This window comes from Rhinolophus hipposideros (assembly GCF_964194185.1).
Source record: "Rhinolophus hipposideros genome assembly, chromosome: 1".
Taxonomy (NCBI): domain Eukaryota; kingdom Metazoa; phylum Chordata; class Mammalia; order Chiroptera; family Rhinolophidae; genus Rhinolophus; species Rhinolophus hipposideros.
In genome coordinates, this window is record NC_138047.1 from 70654974 (window position 1) to 70680089 (window position 25116).

The window sequence follows — 25116 nt, forward strand, 5'->3', positions numbered from 1 at the left end:
TTGAGAAAAGTCCCAAGTAAAGTGCCATGTTAGACAGTTGGGCCAGAGAATACACACTCTCCATACGCCTAAGCTTTCCCTCTCTTCACTAACCAGAATGGCACAAAGTTGTCGGAATGCACAGAGCTGAGGGAAACCGGACTTTTTTTCTCCCCTTCGATTGGACATGAACTCTGGTGAAAGATAAACTGCCCGTCAGAATGCATCCAGGCTTCGAGCAGAGGTCTCTAAACATATGTGTTTGCATATGCCCATCAGTCAAAAACTAAGCATGCATTTCAAATGTTTCTTTATAAATTATATACCTATATTAACACATCAGTATAATAAAATATTACATTATAAAATATAAAGTTAAAAATACGAGCTAAGACAAACACAGAAGAATCAATGTTGTCTTTTTTTTGCCCATGGATTCATTGGGCCGGGGGTGTGTGAACTCCATTTTGGAGACTGCTGGCTTGGGCAGCTGTCCTTTCACGAGAACTTTTGGGAGATATCAGCCCAGGAGTAAATGACTCAGTAAGAATGATCCTTACCAAACTGAAATTCAACATTTTTTTTTTCCTGAAAAGTAGCAACTCAGGACCGAATATTCAACTTAAAGGAAACAACAAAATAAAGGAGAAGACAATAACGAAAGCACAAATTAAAAATATGATAGTGGAAATTAAAGATACTACAATCAATAAATAAAACAACTCCTTGACAACTAACATCATCTAAAACCACACATGAGTTGAAGATGATTTGCCACATTCAGCGAATCCCATGTATAAATTTTGTGTCAGAAGACAGAAGAAGCAAGCCCACTTGAGAGGCGAATCAGGCTTTTATTCTGTATTGTTATGTTTAAGTATTATGACTTCAGATGTTTTATAGCCAATCCCACTTAAAAATACTGTAGCTTATATTTTAAAAAGCTTGAATTTTGAAATTCCTTCTGCATGTAATCATTTTGGTTATTATACATATGACACAGATAAGAGAACAAAAAAAAATAACAGATGTATCAATAAGACATAGCGTCACAGTTAAATGCTTTTCTCTCAGTCCTCCTGGGAGCATTCATTCAGCATCAATGAAGCACATGTGCTCTGCCAGGAACCAGGTCAGGCTCTGGGGCACACAGACAAGTTCCGTCCTTGCTTCCAGCCACTCATGAAGAACGGCAGGGAGACCAACATATAAACATGCAACCCCAACTTAGTGTGCTCTGCTCTAAGACGGCTTCCTGACAGTCTGCTTTTGGATCCCAACTGTTAGGCTATTTCACACACCTTAAAAGAGAATAGCAACAAAATATATTTAAGGTCAGAAGATTTAGGAAGACTTAAGAAAAATATCATGACCTTGGGAAAAAAAATGGCATCTTAGGAATGAGGATCATCTAGGCTCTTTGTTGTCAGAAATATAAATGTCACCTTCCTTTGCAAAGGTTGTCCTCCCTTCTGGCAGCACCCCCACCTCAGCGCCTTGTTTGGACCCAGGTGATTCTACCTGGTGCTCTGAGGAGCTTGTTCTGCTTCTACAGAAGGGGTCACTTTCTGTCTTCCTTTGTCAGTTCCATTTCTACCCCTCTAAGTTAACCTTGAAAAGATTCTCTCAGGGGCTGGTTATCAACAGAGGTATCTCTAGCCCATCTGAAATACACACAAGAACCCCAGTCGCAATGTCCCCAGCAGCAAGCCCCTCACAGAGCCTGGTGCCCCATGGGGATCTGAGCAAACCTGTGAGATGGCTACTTCCCCACCCCAAGCTTCTCGGAGGCCTTGAGTGAGGATTCTATTGATTCAGGGAACCTGTGAGGGATTGCTCGAAAGGCAAAGACAAGGGATTCCACAACCCAGCAGCTTTCACAATAACCAATTAAACCAAGACATGATCCATGCCAAGCCATTAGCCTGGGCCACTTAAGAGCCACAATAAACCCAAGCTGTTTTAAAGGCCTCTGCGTACAAAGGGAGCCCCTCTGGCTTGTTCCCAGAGCTCTCCCAGGCTCTGAGATGATAGGTTTTTCTCCTCATTGAGGCCTGACAGAACAAGGCACCTGGGAGGAGCCGACAACTCCTACACTCTGGTTTCCTCACCCCAGAATTTTCACTCTGCATTACTGCCAGGGTTAGACTGCATCTGCCTGCACGGCCGCTCTGGTTCTTCCTCTTCCTCTCGGTCCTTTCCAGCCTGGCCAAATTTCCTTGAAGGGTCAGTCTCACAAAGAATGCACAAGAGAACGCCCAGGTGACAGCTGCGTACACTGAGATGCTTGAAGCCTGTGTTCAAGGACGTGACCAGTGTCTTCCCAAGTGTGAAGCAGTGACTTTGTGTAGGGAACTGTGGGAGGTGCTGGGGCCCTGGCTCTGTCCTCCACACTCGGTGCTCAAACTTGTCCTTTGGTCACCCTCGTCCTGCTTGAGAACCTGCTTCCTGCCTCACACTACTGCTCTGAACTGTGCCTTCTTCCTCGTCCTCGGAGGCACTTGCCTTGGCTTCCAGTTTCTCAAGAGAGGATGTCCTACCTGTGGGTTATCTAGCCTTTCACTTCCTTCTCTGTGTCTGTGACTCTGTCTTGTTTTCCCTCTGATATCTCTCCTGTCAATCAGTACTTTCCTTTACTTTACAGAAATCTTATCAACTAGAGAATGGAAAACACAAATGATTAAACCTAATCTCATGTAACTCATTAAAATCTCTTGTGGTAGAGAAGTTTGGAGGAGGTTAAATCAAGGCTTTGCTTTACTTTGTCTTGCTTCTTTCTTGGTATTTTCTGGGATGTGATTTATCTGCGTACTCTTTATTCTTGATGGAGACAGAACCCTGAATCGATGGTATTTAGTGCTGCTGAGGAGCCTGCGGACAGCGCCAGGACCCTGAGCAGGTGGAGGCAGCTATCGTGGGGAAACCACTAAGATTCCCACCCAGGGGTGAGAGTGTGAAGGGCAGTGAAGCAGCGGCCAGCCTTGCACTCCAGGGGGTTTTCGTTTGGCCTGGCTAGCCCGCCCCATGGAAAGAGACCCACATGCACTCCATGCTCTGTCCAGAGTGCTGGACCAGGCACCAAAGGCCGAGTTGTGCAGTTCAAGACCTGTGCCCACCTTCTCCATGCTGCTGCCATATGGACACAGGGCTCTGGGGGCACAAAGAACAAAAACTGGCTAATGTTCAACATGACCCGTGTGTTCAACCTCCAAAGACCAACAACCTTCAAGGATTGTGCTAACTAGTGTTCTTAGAAAAAATCACATCTCCCATCAGATTTTATGGAACCTGCTTTGCTCTTATTCATTCTTTCATCCTGTGCTGAAACCCGCCCTTGTCACTGAGGATGAGAAATTTGTCTCTTTGCTCCTGAGTCTGTTGCCACTGTGGCTATCACAGCTGTGAGCCTGTCCTCTTCCAAAGCAGAGGCCAGACAGAGTGCCATCCTTCTTGCTGGTTCCCCGGCAGCTTTTCAGCCACATTGCTCTCGGCTCCCCCGGTGCTGACTCCTCCTCTGGCCTCAGGCCTCAGGCTGCAGAGCAGGCTGTGAGGAACATCTGACTGTCAGCAGCCTCTCCACCTGGTCTTGGTCATCACTGCTGGCATCTGGCCTGGCTGCGCTCCTTTCTCTTCTCGTGCTCACGCTGGGGAGCTTTGCTCTCCCCCTGAGTTTGTCTGCCATATTTCATCCCTCATAACAACAAGGCTGGACGCCAGTGACCATGTACAAACATTTCCAGTCAAGTCACTCAGTTTCTAGGGCTCTGCCTGCTGCTCCCACAGCTGCTGCCACCACAGATGCTTGGTTTGAGCTGCCACTTCCAGTCTGCCTAGTCAGGGTGGTTTGTGACACTTCTGAAGCAAAATGCCAAAGGGTAGCACTCAGGGAATTGACTGTGTCACATGTCCACCTCTGGGCATACTTTTAAGGAAAAGATAATCTCTCACAACTATGTATTAGGAATAGGACTTTCTAGGTTTTTCTAGAACTTCTGAAATCTTCTTGTATTTCTTTTCACCCTTAACATGTTATTTTCTAACTTCTGTATTAGTTTTCTATTTCTGTAGTCAGGATTTATCATATACTTAGAGACTTTAAACACAACAAACTTGCCACCTTATGGTTCTGTAGGTCACAAGTCTGACACAAGTCCCACTGAGCTAATATCAGGATGTTGGTAGGGCTGCTCCTTTCCTGGAGGCTCTAGGGGAGAACTCTGTCACCTCCCTTTCCTATGTAAGCTAACACATTTACAGGTTCTGAACATTCTGTGTAGATATGTTTGTGTGTGGGAGGGGCGTTATTCTGCCTACCACAATGTCTATTTTCTCTTCCCTCTTTTCTCTCTCTCTTAAAAAATAAATTCAACATGGCAGGTCATTTCTCAAATATGAGATAGAGTCAAGCCCAGGGCCATGTCTCATGAGAAGACGATAAAGACGGATTATAGATGTACCTTCGTAATCCCTGCCCCTAAATGGCTGACCAGCTAGCCTGCCACTAAACCCGAAACTCACCCCACAATTAGATTGCAATTAGAGTTCATATTTTCATTGAGCCCTTATCTTCAAAATACCAGTATAATCTAAATGCCCACCTAAAGATAATTAACATTATTGAGTGTCTATTTTGTACCAGGAAATTTAATAACTTTGATCTCCTTGAATCTTCTGAGGGTCCCTGATACAGACCAAATGACTGCCCAAAGAGGTCAAATTCAATGACCAGGGCCACAGAGCTGATGAGTGGCAGAACCCATCGAGTTAGCCAGCCTGAGGCAAGCTTTCCCATCATGCCACATCCGTCCATGCTCTCATCAGGGAAAACAAATTTGTAACCTTTAACACAGTTTTTGTTGGTGTTATCTAATACATGTGTTACATGTATGAATATTTACAGTTGATTCTTGGACAACATGGATTTGAATTGTGTGGGTCCACTTATATATGAATTTTTTTTCAATAAATATACAGTTTGTCCTCTGTATCCCTGTTATTTCACATTCATGAATTCAACTAATTATGGATTGAAAACAGAATTTTCGATCTGCATTTAGGAATTCACAGATGTAGAAAACTGACATGCATCAATCTATACCATTTTATACATGGGACTTGAGCATCTGAGAATTTTGGTATCCGCTAGTGTCCTGGAACCAATCCTCCATGGGTACCAAGGGATACCTGAAGATTTTAGGGAGTCAAAAGTTATACATGGATTTTTGACTGTGCAGGAGTCAGTGCCCCTACCTCCCGTGTTAAGGGCCAATGGTAATTATGGAGACAAAGATTCTGAAAATATGAAACACAGGTCAGGCTAGTTTTGAGGTTGTTTGAAGGAACTGAAAGAAAAGATAGTTTAATGGGGCCTATTCAATTGAGGGTCCATGTTAGTAGGCCGAGAAGAGGCAGGCCTCAGGTGTTCTGGGTTCAGTAGAGTCACAATTTGTCATGGAGGGAGCATCAGAAGGACACTGGTGAGGAAGGCACCAAGTGGCAGAATGAAAAAAAGAACAAAAAAACTTTTTTAGGTTACCTGACTACAAATGCAGCCCATGCCCCAAATGAGTATCACAAAGTTCTTAACTAGATTTCATAGTTCCTTGAATTTTCAGTGTTTCTTTTATTTTCTACTATTTTTCTCCTCACAAAATATGATATTTCACAGACTTACTATACCATACTGTAGCCTGGATTAGGGTATGTGAAAACTGAAGAAATGAAAAGAAGACTCTTCTCCATGCCAAACGATTACATGAGGAAAGCCAGCTTGTGTTAATACACATTACTCGGTTTGTATCGCATATACATTTGTCAGAAATTCAATAAACATCATATACTGCCTAGATTGTATGCAAATAACTCCTCAGAGTTCAGAATGAAGCCCTTTATTGTGAAAGGAAATTCTCACAAATTGTACCATTTGGATAGTGGGGCAGAAATTACTTGTTTCCACGTATGTGTATGTTTTTCCTGGAGTGTTTCAAAACTTACCCAACTATAATCTTGTTCTCTATTAATTTCTAGTCTATTTCCATTAGGATTTAACTCTTGAAAATAATGGAAGGAAAACACCAATATTTTTAATTTAATCACCTGAAGAGGAGGGAAAGAGAAAAGCTGTGATAACACCCAACACAATCTTTACAATAGATGTGACCTCTTTTTGAGCATGGGATTGATTTTAAATTACTGCAGAATTCTTAGCATCTTTATCTCTTTATGTGAACTCAACTTGCACATAATAATGGCTCCCACTGCTCCTTTCAGCATATGTACAGGAAAAAACCCACCTGAAAGGTGTATAAAAGAATTCCTGATTAGTTCATTCATTTATTCTCTTCTTTAGATTCCACATATAAGTGAGATAATATGGTATTTGTCTTTCTCTGACTTATTTCACTTAGCATAATGTTCTCTAGGTCCATCCATATTGTTGCAAATGATAAGATTTGCAATGTCAGAGGGGTAGTAGATGGGGGAGGGGAGTCATCACTGTGTGAGGGATATAAATAATAAATGTCTATTACATTGTTTTGTACACCTGAAACTAATAATAATGATAAGAAAAAATAATTCCTTTGTCTCCCAGCAGCGTTGACTTTTTACTCCAGCAGTCACTGCCCTGTATTCTAATTCTACTTCAACTCTTCCCAATAGCTGAAGCACCTTTTAAGGTTTAGGTGATGATTTTTGCCCCCAGGCTTAACAAATCTCAGAGACATTGTTAGAAAGCTGCTGAACTCAAAGAGGTGGGTGAGAGAGGACAGAATGATCAGGGTTACTTGAGACTGATGTGGTGGTATCCTTTCCCCCATCCCCATACACATGGAAAAAATAAGCACGTATGATAATAAGTGGGAATTAATATTCTTGCTACATTCAGCTCTAGACATTGTCTTTTTCTAATAGCTCTCCAGACTGAGTGGTTCTAAACCTTGAGGATGAGCCCTCCATTGGTCTTCCCTCTCTGCCCTAGTGCAGCGGTGAGGTTTTCCTCAATTCAGAAAGGATCCTCAGTACACAGCAGTGGTTATAAGAAAAGATGAAGTCCAGGGAGACTCACTTCCGGGCATCATTTGCTATGCTGGAGACGAAGGTGGTATAGGAGTCGGATTAAAGCACACACAAGGAAGCAGAGCTCCTTTTTATCAGAGCCCAGGTAAGGTGAGAAGAGGCTGAAATAAAAGTTTCAAAGATAAAGGACAGCATCTGAGGGATCATCCCTTGGATGGTACAATGGAGTTATGTCATTGCAAAACATGAAGGGTCTACGACACAATCAGGGGCTTCCTTCAGGAGAGCAGGAGAGATTTAGAAGTGTTCTGTGAAATCTAATGAGTCAAGAAGAGAAGTGAAAAGATTTTGAAGAAATAGGGGAAGCGTAGCTTAGGGGAGGTATCTTGAGAGCATAATAGACTTCATTAGAAATGGATGACTTTTTAGAGCAAATCAACAGCCTGGAAGTAGAGGGCTTGTTCAGTGGGGGTCATCTTTAGCTATGGAAATTAGAAAACTGCAGCAGCTTCAGATGGGAGATTTCAGAGTGACAGTGAGTTCCCTGTAGATATGGGTAAAAGCAGATGAGGGTTTGTGGAACAGGAGGTTACAAAAGGTTGAGAGAGTTCTGACTTAAGAACAAAGGGCAGCTTGCATGTGCTTCGTGTGAGAGAGATGGAAGGTCAGATGGTTGTGGTCAGAAAGGGGGTGTTTCACAGGTAAAGATCTTAGCATGTGGAGATCTTGGTGCAGTTGCTAATAAGGATGAAATCTAGAACGTGTCTACCTGCAGAATAGATAATGTGGGATGATGTGAAGGCTATTAGACTAAATTAGGACAAAGGACTTGTGATTACATGGTGACTTTGAATTTGAGAGGATGCTGGGAATAAAATGAGTAGAAAGACCATGAGGCAGGTACTGCTAGTGTGGGGATATATACTAAGGAGATTCTGCACTAAGGAACTGAAATGGGTAATGAATAACAGAGTAACAGAATAAAGAATAACGGAAAAGAGAACCAGCCAGTGAAGTAGAGTAATGCCCAGAAGTGGTCATGGTGTATGAGAACTATTGGCATTTTTCCTCTTGGCCTTGTTGTTAAAGGGTGTTATCTTCACTGCAAGAATTGTGAGAGATGCTGTATTACTTGGAAGAACCAGTTGCAGATCATGTGAACAAGTGACAGAATGATTTGAGGATGTAGGAAACTTTGTCCTTAACAGGAATAAAGTTCCAAAAAGATCTGTGTGGTTTGGATAATCGTTCTGAACCTTGGCGGCACAATAGAATTACTCATAAAGTGCTAAAAACCAACCAACCAAACAAACCAACACACCAATAATCAGACCAATTAGATCAGAGCCTTTGGGTTGGGGTCCTGGAGCAAGTCTTTTTAAACCTCCGGAGCTGATTCCAATGTGTGTGGGATAGAGAACTACTGATTTAGGAAGAACATGAAGTAGGGTGGGCCTGAAGAAGGAGGGGGTATCTGGATGGAGTGCTACAAAAGGTAGTATTTATGGATAACAGAGATTAGAGAAGTAGGGGCATAAGAGAGAGATTGGTAGCGATCATTAGCAGGCAAGGTGCCAAAAAGTGTGCAGGGTGCAAAACTGAGGTAACAAAGGGCCTTTCTGAGTTTATGGGCCCCAAGGATCCAATTTATTCATGGGTGTGAGGCAGTGTTGACCACACTGCACTAACTGTCTCTTTGGTAAGGTGGATAGACCGCCCACCTTTAACTAGGATTTTGGTATTCCTGAATTATTAAAAGGCCACGAGGTGCAAGAAAGCCTTATCCATTATTCATATTTATTTCAGGTTAAGTGCTGGATCCCCAGATATTGAGAATTTGTAAATGTCTAGTTGAAAAGCCCTGACCACAATACAAACTTCTCTTGGATTGTTTTCACTGCTTAAACCTATATATCAGTCTTTCTTGGTGTTGATCACTAATTAAAATAATCAAAATTATGTTATGAAACATTACTCTTTTTTTTGGCATGGATTTGTGTGTGTCTGTTGGGAAGAAAGGACAAGGGTTCCTGAGAAGAACGATTTGTGTGAGTATCAAGTATGTATAGCAAACATTTCAAATGCAATGTAGGTCTACTATGGTATGCTTTTTGCAATGAACTTTTCTTGGAATTGTTAAAAAAAGATTTGCCTTAATCAGACCCCTCTACAAATACAGTTTTCCCTAAGAACAATTTAAGCCAGGGATGATTTCTATCCTGACAGTGCCTTAGAAGTATCACATTTGCAAAGAATATAAAAGAAACAACCTTAGGCTTTACACAGAGCTATGTGTTCACATCATTTATTCAACATCAGAAACTCCTGCAGCCTTGACCATCAAAAATATATCCAGCGACTGACTCTGTCTTATCCCTTCCATGGAACCAATCTGTAACACTCAAGTTTTCATGACCCAGAAATATTCTCTGGATGCAAACTCTAGAAAGAAATACCCTGATTTTCAGAAATATTGCTTCCTTTGGCTTCCTTGGCACATTTTTCTTCCACTTCTCCCTTCTCTGGGTGCTCATCCTTCTGAAGCTCCTTTGTTGAGTGCCTTTCCTGCTCCCTTGCAATGGCAGGGTCCTCCATCCCCGCCTTGGTCCCTATGTTCTAGAGGTCGCTCTTCAAGAAACACACATTTTAGGACTGGAGAATCCAGACTGCAGCCAAATGCCTGGGCGTGAACTTGCACTTTTCTTCTAGCTGTGTGACCTAGAGCAACTTACTTAGCCTTTCTGGGCCTTGGACTGTACATCAGTAAAATGGAAATAATGGTATCTTACGGGAAGATTACATGTGCTAATAAAAAATATTTATAATCTTGCCCGGCGCATAGCAAGTTCTCAGTAATGTTTATGACTTATTATTATTATTTTCGCCCTCTACTTTCCCTTGAGTAGATCTCTTGAGTAGGGATCCGTTGAGTAGATCCCTTGACTATATCCTTTAAAGCTTTCCCTCTGATCACCATGGATGACAAACATGGATGTTATAGAATTGGTTGCTGAGTTTCTATCTCAGGATATGCAATCTGTTCAGAGAGCCACACCCATGTTTCTAATTGTTCCTTGGGCACCTTTTGTCCTATGTCTGTTCATATCTCTAACTTAATATTCCCAAAGCCAAAGCACCAGATCCACACCCCAAAGCTACCTGCCTCCTGCATTTGCTACTGGTACTCAGAGGCAGACTTATCTTTTGCTTAGTCCATTCGGTGTTAGTCCCCAAGTCCTGAAAGAACTACTTACACAGAACTTTGCCCATCTCTTCTCTTCTCCTGCCTCTGTCATCACCCCAACGCTAACACGCTTTTCTTTGTAACTTGACTTTATATTCCCACTGACATCAAACTATTTCTAACATATATTTCCAACCAGGTCTTTCTTCTGTTTAAATGTCTCCAGTGGCTCTCCATTAACTCAAGAAACTGAATCTCAGCTCTTCTCTCTGGCAGTCGCAGTCCATAAAACACCTATCTATCATTCTAAGCTTACTGGGAATAATATGCCTGTGTAAAGTCTGTACTTACTGTTCTCTCTGTGTTTTTTCACGCTGTTCCCTTCACATAGAAATCTTGTGTTTTTTCCCATTATTGCTGGTTAAACCATATCTTCCATTAGGGCCAATATCAAATGTCGACTTCTTGTCATATTTCCTTAAAATAATCTGATGCCTCGCTGTCCTGAATGTCCATAGAACATTGCATTCATCTATAGCGTTTATCACGCTCTGACTCGTCTCCTAGGCCATGGCATGCTTGTTTTATTCCTCCTGCTAGATTATAACTTCTTCAAAGGCACTGACTATAGCCTTTAAAGCTTCAAATGAGATAAAATGAATGGCAAAAATACCACCAGGAATTCAGCTCATTTATTCTGCAAAGCAGCCGCCTGTTGTCAAATGCTAACCCTCTTCCTTGCAGTCCTCATATAAAGAATGGGGAAGCGTATAAATACAGTAGCACACAAGAGAAACATACAGGGTGAACAATTACACCGATTCCTTTTATAGGAAGAACACAGCTGAGATGAACATGGAAGCAGATTATTTACCATCCAGGGGTCCCGTTGCCAAATTCTCCCATTTCTAAATTTTTCATTAAAGGAAATCACGAAAGGTAAACAAAAGTAGCTCTTGGGAGGAATCAGCATAATGGAAACAGCTCATTTATCATCCTGGCTTCAGAGAAACGTCTAATTTTTTTTTCAACTGCATCTTTTGGGGCCAAACATTTGTGTGCGTCCACTCAGGCACATGCACACATACACATACACACACACGTGCACAGTCACGCCAAACCTTGGCTTCTGTGTGAAGGTGGAAAGGGCGGCTCAGGCAGGAGCGCTTACCTTCAGGGCATCTTGGGTGTCATCCAGACAGTAGACGCGGATGCTGTACTCCAGAGATGAGCAGCAGAGTGGTCCAAAGATGGCCAGCTTCAGGCGCTTCGCGGCCGCTTTGGTGGTGGACTGCCCAACCAGGGCGTAAGTGCTGAGGTTCTCTGTGAGGAGGTGGCAGGCCTCTGCGTCCAGCTGAATGTAGCAGGGGGTCGTGAAGTTTTCCTCTCCCACCACCACCACGTCCTGGGGGACAAGAGGGAAGGAACCGTGGCTGAGTCCCTGAGGGTCCAGCTGACCATTGTCAGCGGTAGTGGTCGCGGTAGTTGCCAGTGCTAGTGGATAGAGCAGGATGTCTTCTCTTAATTTTATAATTTTTTTTCCTGCTCTTTTTTCTTTCTCAGGCTTTACTGTATTTCTATTTCCATTCTTTATCAGAATCTCCTGTACTTCCCTTGTCTTATACTTTAATATTCTTTATTTAGATGCTCTTTATTTGGCATGTTTTGATCTTCTGAGAATCTGCAATACTGGAATCTACATAAAATTCCCCGAGAAATTAATGAATTATCCTTTTAACTTCAGTTCACCTGTCTGTTTCTGAGAATTTAATGTCTTAATTTCTCAATTTCGTATGTAATCCCAAAGTACTATTTTATATCAGTGTCATTATAGCAGAGTAGTTTTTTGCCCCCCTTAAAATCTAGGAGTTTGAAAGAATTAGACAAATTAAGGAATTATACAATAAGACTCTACTATGTTCTTCCAAATTCACCCACCAATTACTTTCTGAAGCCATACCCTTCTTTTCCTCAATAATCTGGGCTGCTGGACTCTACAGAAAGCACAACATGGCCAAGTCCATACTTTTAAGACACTTTTCTCTGTTATTTTTCATGTCAGCCTTTAAACAGTCCATCCTTTTAAATTTTGGGAAAAAATTAGAAAGACACAAAAATAAGTGGAAGTGAAGTGATGAATTCTATAAAAAGTTACTAACTCAACCAGGTTTTGATTTATCCAGATGACTCAGGCCACAAAAGAAAGACCAAGCGTAGAATCCATAAACCAAGCATCACAATGCCACATACCTCCCAGGGCAACCAGGCAATAGAAAGGTGTGAAGCAGGAAGGGCAGATGGCAATACAAGTGGGACAGACCGTGGTGAAACAGAGCATAGAGCTGGCTGAAGAGCTCAGTCTCCACTTGTTTCAGCCCATGGAGGCTACACAGGAATTCAGGCCCCTTGAGCGTACAACCTTTCATTTTTCAAAAGAAGCTAGAATTTCAGATATTTATGTGAACTCTTCCAACTTTTAATTAATTCAATTTAATTAATTTAATTAATACAATTTCACACGGGAAAGATAAAATACATGTGTGGGCATGACTCGGCCCCTGCATTAGGCTACTTAATCTCCACAGAACAGGAACTGTGTGTGCTTTGCTTTCCATGGTATCTCAGTGGACCTGGTTCATGGAGAGCAAAGGGTTATTTGTTCAAAACAGGAATGACTGTTTCATCATAAATTGAGTCCCTGGGGATGGACAAAGATAGGAGAGAAGTAGCCCCCTCAGATGGTTGTTTATTAGGTAGGCCTGGTAACATCATCTGAGCCCTAGTAAGAGCTGTATTCTCATAGCATTGTACTTCAACTACACTGGTACCCAAAGATGAAGCTCAAAATGAACCAGAAAAAAGAAATGGAAGCGCAGTACCTCCAGGTTTATTCCAGCCCCAACAGGACACTTGGAAAAAAGCTGTTTTCTCTAACAGAACGAGCATAAGCTAGGCATCATGCAATGATGACATGTTACAGCAAGTCTCCTAGAAGATACGGTCAAGAATAAAGATGTCCCATGTGCTTGTCACAAGTATAAATAAGAGTGATTTCATCAGCATTGTTCCCTTTCTCTCTGCTCCTCTCATCTCTTTCTTTTAGTATTATTACTGATGTTATTGTTACTCAAATTGTTATTATTATTCAAATTACTCAGACATAGACAGGACAATAAAGTCCCTTGAGACTAAGACTTTGGAATGTTTTGAGATATATGATTAAAGTTTAATGGAACTAAAGTTAGACTTGGTTAAGTCTTGCCTTAACTGAACATAAAATATATAAATCCCTAGACTTCAATCCTAGACTTTAAGTCCTCTGGCAAGAGGGATCCCCTCCAGTGGCGAAGAGGAGAACACGTCCATAGAAAGGAAAAGAAACATGTCCATAGAAAAAGAATCAACCCCAGGGATCCCCTGATGCTTTTCTAACTCTAATGCTATTTTTTCCTAAAATATTAGGGGCTTGAATTTTTATATATATTTTTTCCAAAAATTTCTTTCCTAAAAGAAAAACACCGTAAGTAATCTCACAATACATAACATATACTTCTCTTTGTAATGATGACACAAAATACAGAGACGGATAGTTTTTACAACTATTTGATATTTTTTGATAAACATATTCATGAAACACGCTTTTTTGAGAACAGTCTAAAATGTAATTTTTTACTTGGTATTTTCCATTAAAACAATAGACACTATTTATCCAAGGGATAATAATAAACATAGGCAAGCTTTAAAAAGACATTAGGTGTAAAATCTTCATGGTAAATATAACAAACCCTTTTGCACTTAACTTTAGGTGCTAACTGAAGGGTTCTGATGTCAAAACTGGATCTGCTTAAGGTACTGTCCTTAGGAAGTTATGATGCCTTAGGAAGGCAATGGCCACTGAGAGCCAGGATGCCATAGGTGTTCTTCATTCCAGTGGAGCGTAGAAGATGAACCCTTTCTGTTTTCCTAGGTTAAGTTCAGAAGAACTAGATTCCCAGTACTTGTCTACAAGTAAGTGCCTAACGTTTTCTGACCCAGGTGCAATGTTTCTCTAGTTGCAAATTCAATATATATATATGTAAATATATATATATATATGCATAAATATATGTTTAATAATAAATATAATAAATATAAATATATATTTATTTCCCTTCCCAAGAAATAGTATGTATTTTCCAAAAGAGACTTGTGTAAGATTCCAAAGTGCACTTTCCCTATGAGCTAGCTCATGCTTGACCATTTTCTTTATAGCTATCAGTCAGTAGATAAAGCATTCCATAAACAGTCTGTCTGTCTGTCTCTTCCCCTTCCTGCCTCCCCCGTTCTTTCTCCTCTCTCTTTGTCCTTTTCTCTCTCTCTCTTTTTCATTTGGAGTGTAAGCTAAAATTCCATCCATGTTTCGTTTTAAAAATGTTGTTGCTTCTCATGATTGCTCCTGTTTATCTGCATGGATTGCTCTTATGTTCCATCTTGATCCAACAAGAGCTCACCTCCCACTGCCCCTGAGCTGCCTGGTGTTTGAGCTGTATCTTCCAGTCCTCAGTGTTGGGATCTGCGCAGTGATGCATAGTGAGGACGACGGGCCGGGTCAGTAGGGCTCCTAGAGGCCCACAGCTTACCACAGGGGTCAAGAGTGTCTGCGTGTCTTCCATGGGTGGCCTAGGAGGAGAGCAGAGAACAGTATCAGTGACATTTCCATCCTATTTCTGTGCTATGTACTCTTTGAGAATTTAAATCTAAAATTGAACACATAGTTTCTTCTTGGAGTTTATTTTTGGGGGTGATAGTGACACAGAACTACATGGAAAGGCAAGCTCTTTATACCAAGACTTTGGTCTTGCAAGACTGAAGGTCTTTATGATAACAGTGGATATGCCTGCATCTCTTTGATCTGCTTCCCTCAGACACAGGTCTGCCTTTGGTGATGTCCTCTGAATCCATGGATGGATAATTTCAGGGTGGAATGAGAAGGTACAGAGGCCTTAAGAGGTTACAGAACCATGTTTTCTGATAACACTTGTCATTGGTCTCACAGGATTTTAAATACTTTTGTGTGTTTTTTTTTTTAGGACCTAACTTGAAAAATACTTTTTAAAACATCACTTCAGAATACGGACACCATAGAACTAAACTTCATCCAAATAATTTTTTTCAGGAATAATTCAGGCTAGTATGGCACATTCATTCATTCCAATATTACCAGACAGAATATATAACTTTTTCTATAGCATTTTAAAATGAAATCTCTCTACTTGTATACTTCATACTCTGAGAGTCGGGGAGTAAAAACCTTAAAGATTCAAAATTTTTATTTCATAGGTTTTATTTTAATTCCCTTAAACTCTTTCCCTAATAAGACTGTAATCAACAAGCAAATGGATAAATGAATCTGAGCCATCAGTTGGTATGTGAGGAAGTAGTCCCAAGGTGTTGAGTGGATTGCCCATAGTCTCACAACTAACAGTGCTAGGGCTAGGATTAAAACCAGTGCTTTCTTAACAACAGTACTCAAAACTACTCTGTCAGGTAGAGTGGCTTAAGAAACCAGAGACACATAGAAATTTAGAGGACGAAGGGCCCTCAGGGTCAACAAGTACCACCTTCCATCCAAAGCAGAAATCTCTCTACAATATGCTGACATGTGGTGGGTGTTTTAGACACACCCAAAATTGTGGTCCACTACTACTGAGGGTCACTCATCTCTTACCAACTCTAATTTACAACATATTCTTACTTAGAAAGAACACAATCTGCCTTCCTGACACTTCTCTTCACATATCCTTGCTCTGCTTTCTCTCCACTTTGGCATGAAAGCCTTTCAAATATTTAGAGATTTTTATGGTGTCTAAAAAGTTTTTGTATTTCAGATCAAATATCCTCTCAATTCTCCAATCTTTTTTTAGACTTTAGCTGGAAAAGCATAGTTTCCATCTCTCTCCCTATATTTTTAATCTTCATTATATAGATTATATAATCTTCACATAGAGATGTTTGTCTGTTTTAATGTCAACTAAAATGGGGCATCTTGAAATGAATGTAACACTCAAATAGACATTATAGAGGGACTACTATTGCTTTGATTTGGAATATGGAGTTTGATTAATACCTTCAAAATGTTGCTTTAGATTATTCTCATACAAGTAATTATTTATAAATATTATCTAGTAAGCTTCAGTTAGATGGAAAGACGAGATAATATGGTTAAGCATCGCTTTTATAAAATGAGGTAATGAAGCCCCAAGAAGGTTGAGCAATTTCTTAAAGCTAACAACTCTGTGTATTCCTAAAACGAAATGTCTTAGGCTAAGTCTCTATAGTTCTATGGTTGCAATGATAGCTTTTGAACCTATGTACAGAAATTTATAGTTAGCTATTTAATTTCACCTTAATAGTTTCAGAGAAAATTTCAGGTCATCTATTTCTTAATGCTAAGTCTTTCCCCCAAATATTGGCCACCTCTTCCAGTCTTTTATCCTCCATAAATCTGATATGCCTGCCATTTATGTTCTCATTCCAATCACTGATAACATTGTAATACAAGAACAGGATAAAGACAGAGACCTTTTCAAGGACATCATTTGAAACCTCTCTCCACACTGACATCAATACTTTTAGTTATTTAGTTCAGCCTAATATAAATCTATTAAAATATACATTGTCCAGTTCACATCTTTCCATTTTATTAACATGGATATTACAAGAGATATATCAAATTCCTTTATAACTGCAACGGACACTTGAAATGGATTTTTGTGTGGTCAATCTACATTTTATGTATTAAATACTACATACTTTAGAAGTTAGCTTATATCTATGGCCTCATTTAATACTCGGATATATTTAATACTGAGTTGGAACAGAAGAAGGCAGGCAATGAGTGATGGAGGTTGTTATTAATTTTTTTTTTTAATATTGTTGAAAGACAATTCTCTATGGATGTCTCATGCATTTGCATGTTCCAGACTATCTTTTCAAGGTGATTACATAGCAATTGCCTTGGAAGATGAAGATAATGCTGACCTCTGGGGTAAATGGCAGGCATATCTACTTCCCATTATAAAAGACCCAGGTTACCTAAGCTCAGGGGTCATTTCTGGAGTGCAACCACTGAGTGTGTAGATGTCACTGAACCCGTTTTTCATTTCTCTTTTGGAACTGGGGTTCAGAAAACTGGCACCAAAATGATGATACTTTGGATGCTACGATTGCTGTGAGGAATAAACTGTCCTTTGTCTCTGACCAGGAGTCTGTGTCATATAACAGCGTTCACAAATCTGTGGTCGCTCACAAGTAAATCTTAGAGATTCTTCAGTTCTTGACAAATATCATCATCAGTTCTGAGGACTCAACTAGAATTTGGCACATTTTCCCCTTAATTAAAGTGGGCTATCATTGCTTCCTCTTCTAAAATTCTAAAATTTCCTCATTTTAAAATTTTACTAGGATCTCAGCAACATATGGCTTTTCTTTCCTTCTATTTAGAAAATCAAAACAACTTTTTTGTCTCTTTTTAGTCTGTTAATACTGTCTCGATTCTTCTTAATAACAACATAGTTTTATTAAATCAAAATTTATTGAAGTACTTGGAAATGTACTTCTATATGAAATCTTAAAGTTATTGGCAGCTTGAGAAATCATTATCATCCCCTTTGCCCCTCATTTTCATTTCCTCTTAACCCAGTTTTTCCTCCTTCCTTCCTTGTAGTCTGAAATTCATTCTCTTAGAACATGAGTGAAGTTTTGCTTTCATTGTATCATAGCTAATACTACACTATCTGGGTGGCCGGATGGCTCAGTTGGTTGGAGCGTGAGCTCTTAGCAACAGGGTCTCTAGTTTGATTCCCACATGGGCCAGTGAGCTGCACCCTCCACAACTAGATTGAAGGACAATGACTTGGAGCTGACAGGCCGTGGAGAAACACACTATCCTTCAATATTCCCCAATAAAATTTATTTTAATAAAAGTACTACACTACCTGCTCTGAGCTTTTTAAATTCTACCTTTCCTACCTGGGCCAAAAACAAAACAAAAAAACAACAACCAATGATTGCGTTTTCCTGAGCACTACTCTTACCTTTTAGTTACAAGTATACCTTGAAAAGTAAGCATTAAACTTTTAAGGAAGGAGACTAAAGTGGAATGCATTTCAAGTGGTCCTTGCAATACAGTTGGGGATGGAAACATCTGTCTCTCAGTCTGCTTTTAGCAGCCTGTGCTTGAGGCAGAAAGAGGAGGGGTTCTTCTTATCACTGAGTTGGAACAGAAGGAAGAAGACTCCCTGCTGGGATGGGGAGCTGTCAGACCTGTGCTCTCCACGCACACCCCTGGCATGCAATATTGATGGGTGCCATTCTTGGAGGAGGGACAGCAAGAGAAAGAAGGAGCGGTAGGTGTCAAAAGAATTTATTAAACCAGTGAGGTGCAAGAACATAATAAATAGGAAAGTAGTGAAGTGGAATTCATAATGGAATGAAAAACAAAGAAGAAATAATGATAAGAATATTTTTGCGTTTTAGAGATTGAAAGAAGTAGTGTTGAAACTGAAAATATTTCCAAACATTTACGGAAGGAGTGACTTTGGGACGGTTAAGATTTAACTACGTGAAACCAAAGGTCAGAGTGTTTAAATTCACATTTTCTTTATTTGCGCAAAGGGAGGATATTATAATATGTGAAACAAAAATAGTAGAAAATAAATATAAATAAGTCTGATTCATGTTTTTGCAAAGAAGGATTTGACTACTTTATGAGTATGGAAATGAACACAAAGCAAAAATTACCTGCAGAAGCAGCAATTAAGTAGAAATTCAGTAATGCATAACGATTAAAATTGTAAATTTTCAAAGTCCAGCAAAATTAATATTACTGTAAATGCTGGATGGGTTCTGAGGCCTCTAGAACAAAGCTCTCAGAAAGGAGTTTTTTATTTCCTGTCAGAGATATTTTTCTCATCCTTTGCTTGCTTTTATCAATGAGAACTTTTATGCAAAAGTGCGTAATTTACAAAACTTTCACAAAAGCAATTGCATTGGCTGCTCACAGCACTCCTGTTAGGTAGTTTGGGTAAATATTTCTGTTACCTCTTTTTCCAGAAGAGGAAACTGGAATCTGGAGATATTAATATCTGGAGATATTGCCTAAAGGTGTACAGCTAGTCACAGGCAAAGCTAGTGTTCAAACACAATCTTTTAGTTTCTCGCACATAATGGTATTTTTTGGGTTGTTTATTTGGGGTTTTGGGGCCTTGAAAAATTTTGTCTGTTTGCTATGGCAGGCTCAAAACTGCTTCTGGAAAAGAAGCTTTCTCCATCCACCTCTATGTAGAGATGAGATGCCTTCTAATGACAGGCATGTCTTTTGTCATGCCCCTCAGGAGGCTCAGCTTCCTTTTAAAGCACATGGTTTCACATATAGCTGGCAATTTATATAATATTTGCACTTTACGTATCTGACAGGGAATATCTAACTCACTGGCTATCAAAAGCTTAATTGAGGGCAGCCAGTTGGCTCAGCTGGTTAGAGCGCAGTGCTCATAACACCAAGGTTGCCAGTTCGATTCCCACATGGGCCAGTAAACTGCGCCCTCTACAACTAGATTGAAAACAATGACTTGACTTGGAGCTGATGGGTCCTGCAAAACCACACTATCTCCCAATATTCCCCAATAAAATTTATTAAACAAACAAACAAACAAAACAAAACAAAAACTGCACCACCTGCCCTGAGCTTTTTAAATTCTACTTTTCCAATAAAATTTTTTTTAAAAAAGCTTAATTGAGCAACAAACAAACAAACAAACAAAAATTATGGAAGCTGCTTTGAAAAGCCAGGCCAAAATCTATCCTAGGTATTGTGACCTGGACTGTATTATTAAATCCTTGTGAAATTATTTTACTGAATTCATACTAGCACCTTATACCATCTACTTACATTGAGGAACACTAAAAGAAGCAGCCCTATGAAATTCATTGCTGTTTTTATTTTAAGGATGTTGTTCATTGTATTAAGAAAATGTCTTCTTCATGCAGAACCACAGGAGACATCAGTAAGCTTCTTCCGGGCATATTTTTTTCCTCATGGACACAGGGATCTTGTAACTCACTATGTTTTTCTCTTGAAAACTTTGAGATAGTAAATTCATGATCTATTCCAGGAAATATGCTGGGAATTTCACGAAATATTTTATATTCTAACTGCTAGCCTGACTTTATCTTATCTTTTCTAATTTTATGTTTCCCATTTTTTGTCCACTTATTTACATTTTTTTCTTCCAGTGAAAAGATTGTGTTTTCATAATTCACCTTAAATCATTTCTTTGTAAGTAGGATTTCAATAAATAAACACTGTGGAGAACAGTGAGAGAATAAGATTTAATTATACCTGGACTTGTCTCCCTCCCACCTATATATTTAATCTTTTTATAGTTGTTCCTTCAAAGGAGGAATTTAGGACTCTAGTTAAAAGGAGAATACCTTGAGTTTCACTGAGAAATAATAATGTCAACTGTTTACAAAGTTGCAAACAACATGTTAAAATAAATGAAAACTTTTCAATAGTTGATTACCTACATAAGAGATTTTTGGCCCACTAGCCTAACGCATTACTTCATTATTTATATTCAGTAAATATATATGATAGTTTTAACTACCTTACCACTAACTCATACTTTAAACTATTCCTACTGGGATGTCATCCTTAAAAATATAATATCTAAAGACTCTCAATGTCCTGCAGTTAACATATCTAATAATTATTTAAATTATTATTCTTTCTTTACAATTTAATTTTAATAATACCTCTTCCTCCATCTCAAAACCGTCTTTACCTTGGATCTTTTCCTATTACACGTACCATCATTCATTCTTTCATTTAAAATAGTCGCTTGAGGAGCTGCGATGTGGCACCACGTGTGTTGCAAATTCTTTACCTGCCATATCTTTGCATGTTCTATTTAGTTTTGCTCATCACACCCAAACCATAAATACTAGGAATATTTCCCAGATTGTTTCTCCCAGTTTCTTCTTTCTGCTTCTGCACTTTTACCCTGCAAGTATTCGCTCATCAGTGACTTACCATCTGCACATCTAGCCCAAATCCCTTATCTCCACTTGCACACATTGCACGCAGCTCACTCAGAATCTATCCTTTTCACCCTGAACCAGTTGATGCTTCTGACCTCTTTCAATGCTCTCACAATCCTCCCAGTGACCAAGGTTTGATTTCTAAGTACATCGTGTGTGTGTGTGTTACATCGCTTCTAACAGTTGATTCAGAAATATATTTCACTTTCCATTCTCCAGGCTCAGGCCTGGCTCTGTCCCTTCTCTGCACACTGAGATTATTGCCACAGCTCAACCAGGCATCCATCCTTTAGGGAAGTTTTTCTGTTCCCTCTACGATTCATCCCACACGCCCATCACCAGATCAATCTTTAAAAAGCACTGCTATTCTTGTATCACTTGGCTGCTCAGAAACCTTCCATGGCCCCCTACAGTTTACAAAAAAAAAGTTCTATTTACCTTTATCTTTGGAATGTCTAAATTCATTTCTTGGCCTTTTGAGAAAACTGCTAGGCAAGTACAGGATACAAAGAAAGGAAAATTTAATGCTCATATCTTTAATGCAAATTGTTTTTCAATAAACAATGACAATGGGCAAAACAATCTTTAGTTAGGTTCATTTTTTAAAAAAAAAAAAACTTTTACTGGAAACAAGGCAAAAGAGCCCATATTGGTGCCATCAATCGTGGCAATTGTATCCACAGAGGGAAACAGGGGCTTTGCAGTCTCTCCAGGGGCTTTGCAGAGATCTGTAAAGCAGGGGAGAAGTCACGTGTACAGCCTTGCAGCTCTGCTCCCTTTTGGTCCGAGACAGCTTGTCCCATCTCTGCAGCTCATTTAGGCTGCTTATCTGCCATTCAGTGCTTTCTCTTAGAGCGCAGTTGGTAATGACAAGGCCCCTCTTTTCACATTCATTATGCCACATGTAATTAAGCTCACGCCTCCCTTTGGACAGTTCACATCAGCACATGACCAGCTGGATACCATCCAGCTGGAAAAACACCCAGTTTGGGATGCAATAAAGGGAATCATAGAGAAGGAAAATGGAGAAAAATAATCAGAATTTTCCTAAATGCCTTGAAGTAACATTCGTATCTCCTAAAGTCCTTACAGTGTCTTCTCTGAAAGAAGTTCTTTCTTACATCATGTGAGGATAGAAAAGGTCTTTAGTGAGCAATAGAAAGAAGCTGTGTTCCAGAATGCACCGTAATAAGAAGGCAGATGCTTGAGTCATGTACTGGTGCGATGGAGGGTGGATGGCATGTGAGAGAGTGAGCAGAAGAGCTTTGCGGTTGAGATAACCTGGGTGTGAATTCCGCCTTCCCTCAATCGTTAACTGAGAAAACTTGGCTATGCCACTTAGTTTCCCCAAGCTTAGTTTGTTCATAGCTAAAGTGAAGCTCAGCATAACTTGCAGAGAAGTAGGGAGGAATAAATGAAACCAAAAGGATGCTGAATAAATGGTAGCTATGCTTTGTATTATCACTATACCCGGAAACACATTCTTGTCATTGTATTTTTACAAGAAAAAAAATGGATCCAGTCCACAACAGAAAATTAGGGAAGAGAGGACTTTCTCATTTATTTGAGATAGTTATCTTCTTGTGTCCCCTTGTGCCTATTTTCTTTTGAGATTTTGAGGCTTCTTGAGCTTCATTTTATAAACAGACCTTCTCTGATACACACCAAATTCAATAGAATAATTCCCTCTGCACCTAACTTCAGGTGGAAGGCGTAGCAAGGAGGGATTTAGTTTCCTTTTCTTTAGAGTCAAAGGCAGAAGAACCTAAAAGCAGAAGTGTCTAGCTTTAATCAATTTTCTGTGTTCTCTTTCTTTCATCTAAAATGTGCAATTATACTGGTGAGGGTGCTGACTAAAAGACGGGACGGCAAACGATGGGAGGCAGGTGAGCACACACATCTTTTAGCAGCCCTTCTGATGTGATCTTCAGCTAAAGATAATGGTGATTAGATGGGAAATAAGAGACCATGAACACCTCATTGTTTTTCAGCATAAAGCACCAGCCAGTACTCATTTCTTTTTAAACAAAAATGTCCATGTTGGCAAAGACCTTGAGGAATGGATGTACTAGTTGCTAACCTTGACTCTGGACAAGAGAAAGAAAAAACAAATTCCAAAGAGATCTTAGAGCTTGCCAATTTTCATTTCTGTTGCTACTTAAAAAAAAAAAAAAAAAAAAAAAAAAAAAAAAGGCTCTGAGGGCCCATGAATGTTACTTTGCATTGAGAATGAAAAAATGAATATTTGATGTGAGTAAATATAAGCCTTTAGTGATTTTTCCGTTGCTCAAATATAAGGGCATGAGTGATGCTCAAGGAATTTTATTATTTTGTTAGACAGGCTCGTGTTTATGTAGGTGAAAGTACACCACCGGAGGAAAAAAAAATGTTCTGGGTCCTACAGATTATAAATATCAGTATCTCCACCTGAAAGCATGATAAAAGAGTTTTCAGCTACTGAAGAACAAGACTAAAAATGGATGTTTTTCTGAGGATGAGAGAGGGGAAGAGAAAAGGTATAATGCGTTATAATGATAATGTAATTCTACATTTGTCACTAATGCTTTACATTCAGTGCTCAGGGCTGAGGAGCTGATGCCTTTACCCTCGGGAAAAACAATGAAATTACATGTAAGAATCTTCATTTCAACAACATCTTTTATTTTAAAATCACTGTGTACTTCAGAAGCATTAATCAGTCAGGTCTCTAAAGCACTATTTAACACAAGCACTTTATATGGGAACTAAGCAAGAAATAATCATGTATAATTTGTTAGAGGCCAGACTGCAAATTGAATTAGGACTTCTAAACTCCTCTTATGATTTTCACTTAAAATAACTTCATCTTTATGATTATGACACATTCAAAACAGAGCCTTTTGATTCAATCTAGCATTAATCAACCCTAGATCCATTTAGAAAGGCACAGTATGGCATTCATGAGTGATAAACATAAGAAGGAAGTTGATAATATTTTAGTTAGAGACAGCCACAAAAACAAGAATCTGCAGGTGAGAATAAAGTGCTAGGATGAGGTGAGGGTGGTAGGTCAGGAGCTAGAGGTTGTCTAATTCTTTGTAAACTTTAACCCTGTAATGGGAATAAGCTGGAATCCTGAGCCAGGCCATATTAAGCTGATGTCTCTGTGTCTATCCACATATCTCTCTGGACAATCTATGGATATGTTTATGACCATTTTTCAGCTAATATGGCCACATGTCCACTTGGGAAGAGATCTCTGGCCTTCCACCCATACTCAAGATCTTCAAAAGTGTCTGGAGCCTCAAAGATACAGAGAAGTAAAAGCTGACTTTTCACTGGTCTAGAAAAACAAGGGTATGCCAGAAGTAGGGCACTCAAGACAAAAATATGCTGGTTTTATTCTTTCTGTTGTACAATTCTCCTCCAAGTCAGACATTGATAAAGTCAAGTGCACCAGAAAAAGCATATTTACCTCATATTTTCTTTCCTGTGTACAGTCACATACATTTCGTAGACTCTCCCTTGGGGAATGGCCCCAGCGGGAATCAGCAGGCTTACTCCTGAATAGCAAAAGAGAAAAGCAGTCATATAAGACCTATGCATCAAAAGGAAACATCACAGAATGCCTTTGAAGCAAGTGAAAGGGAATCAAGGAGATTTTGTGGCTATGCAGCTATACGCCTGCTTTCTCTTTAAAGGCATGTAAATGTTCATGGCTGCCCTGCCTCACATCCTTACTGGCCTTGTTACCACAGCTCCCTCTGACCTGTTATGAAATTACAATCATGTAATTTTTTTAAACTCTTGTTTTATTTAAGGAATAGACAGATGGTTCCACTGTTGTTTTCCTTGTAAAAGGAGGGGCAAACGAA

General features: G+C 39.6%; 1 protein-coding gene across 3 annotated transcripts in view; it reads right to left on the reverse strand.

The window, feature by feature from the left end:
* UNC5C (unc-5 netrin receptor C) overlaps window positions 1-25116 on the reverse strand; it is a 368028-nt gene that overhangs the window by 14375 nt on the left and 328537 nt on the right. For all 3 annotated transcript variants that reach the window (XM_081059736.1, XM_081059735.1, XM_081059737.1), the window contains 3 exons: window positions 24717-24804; window positions 14671-14839; window positions 11352-11585 (listed from right to left, as the gene is read on the reverse strand). In XM_081059736.1, coding sequence (XP_080915862.1) covers window positions 11352-11585; window positions 14671-14839; window positions 24717-24804 — 491 coding nt within the window. The remainder of the gene's footprint in view (window positions 1-11351; window positions 11586-14670; window positions 14840-24716; window positions 24805-25116) is intronic.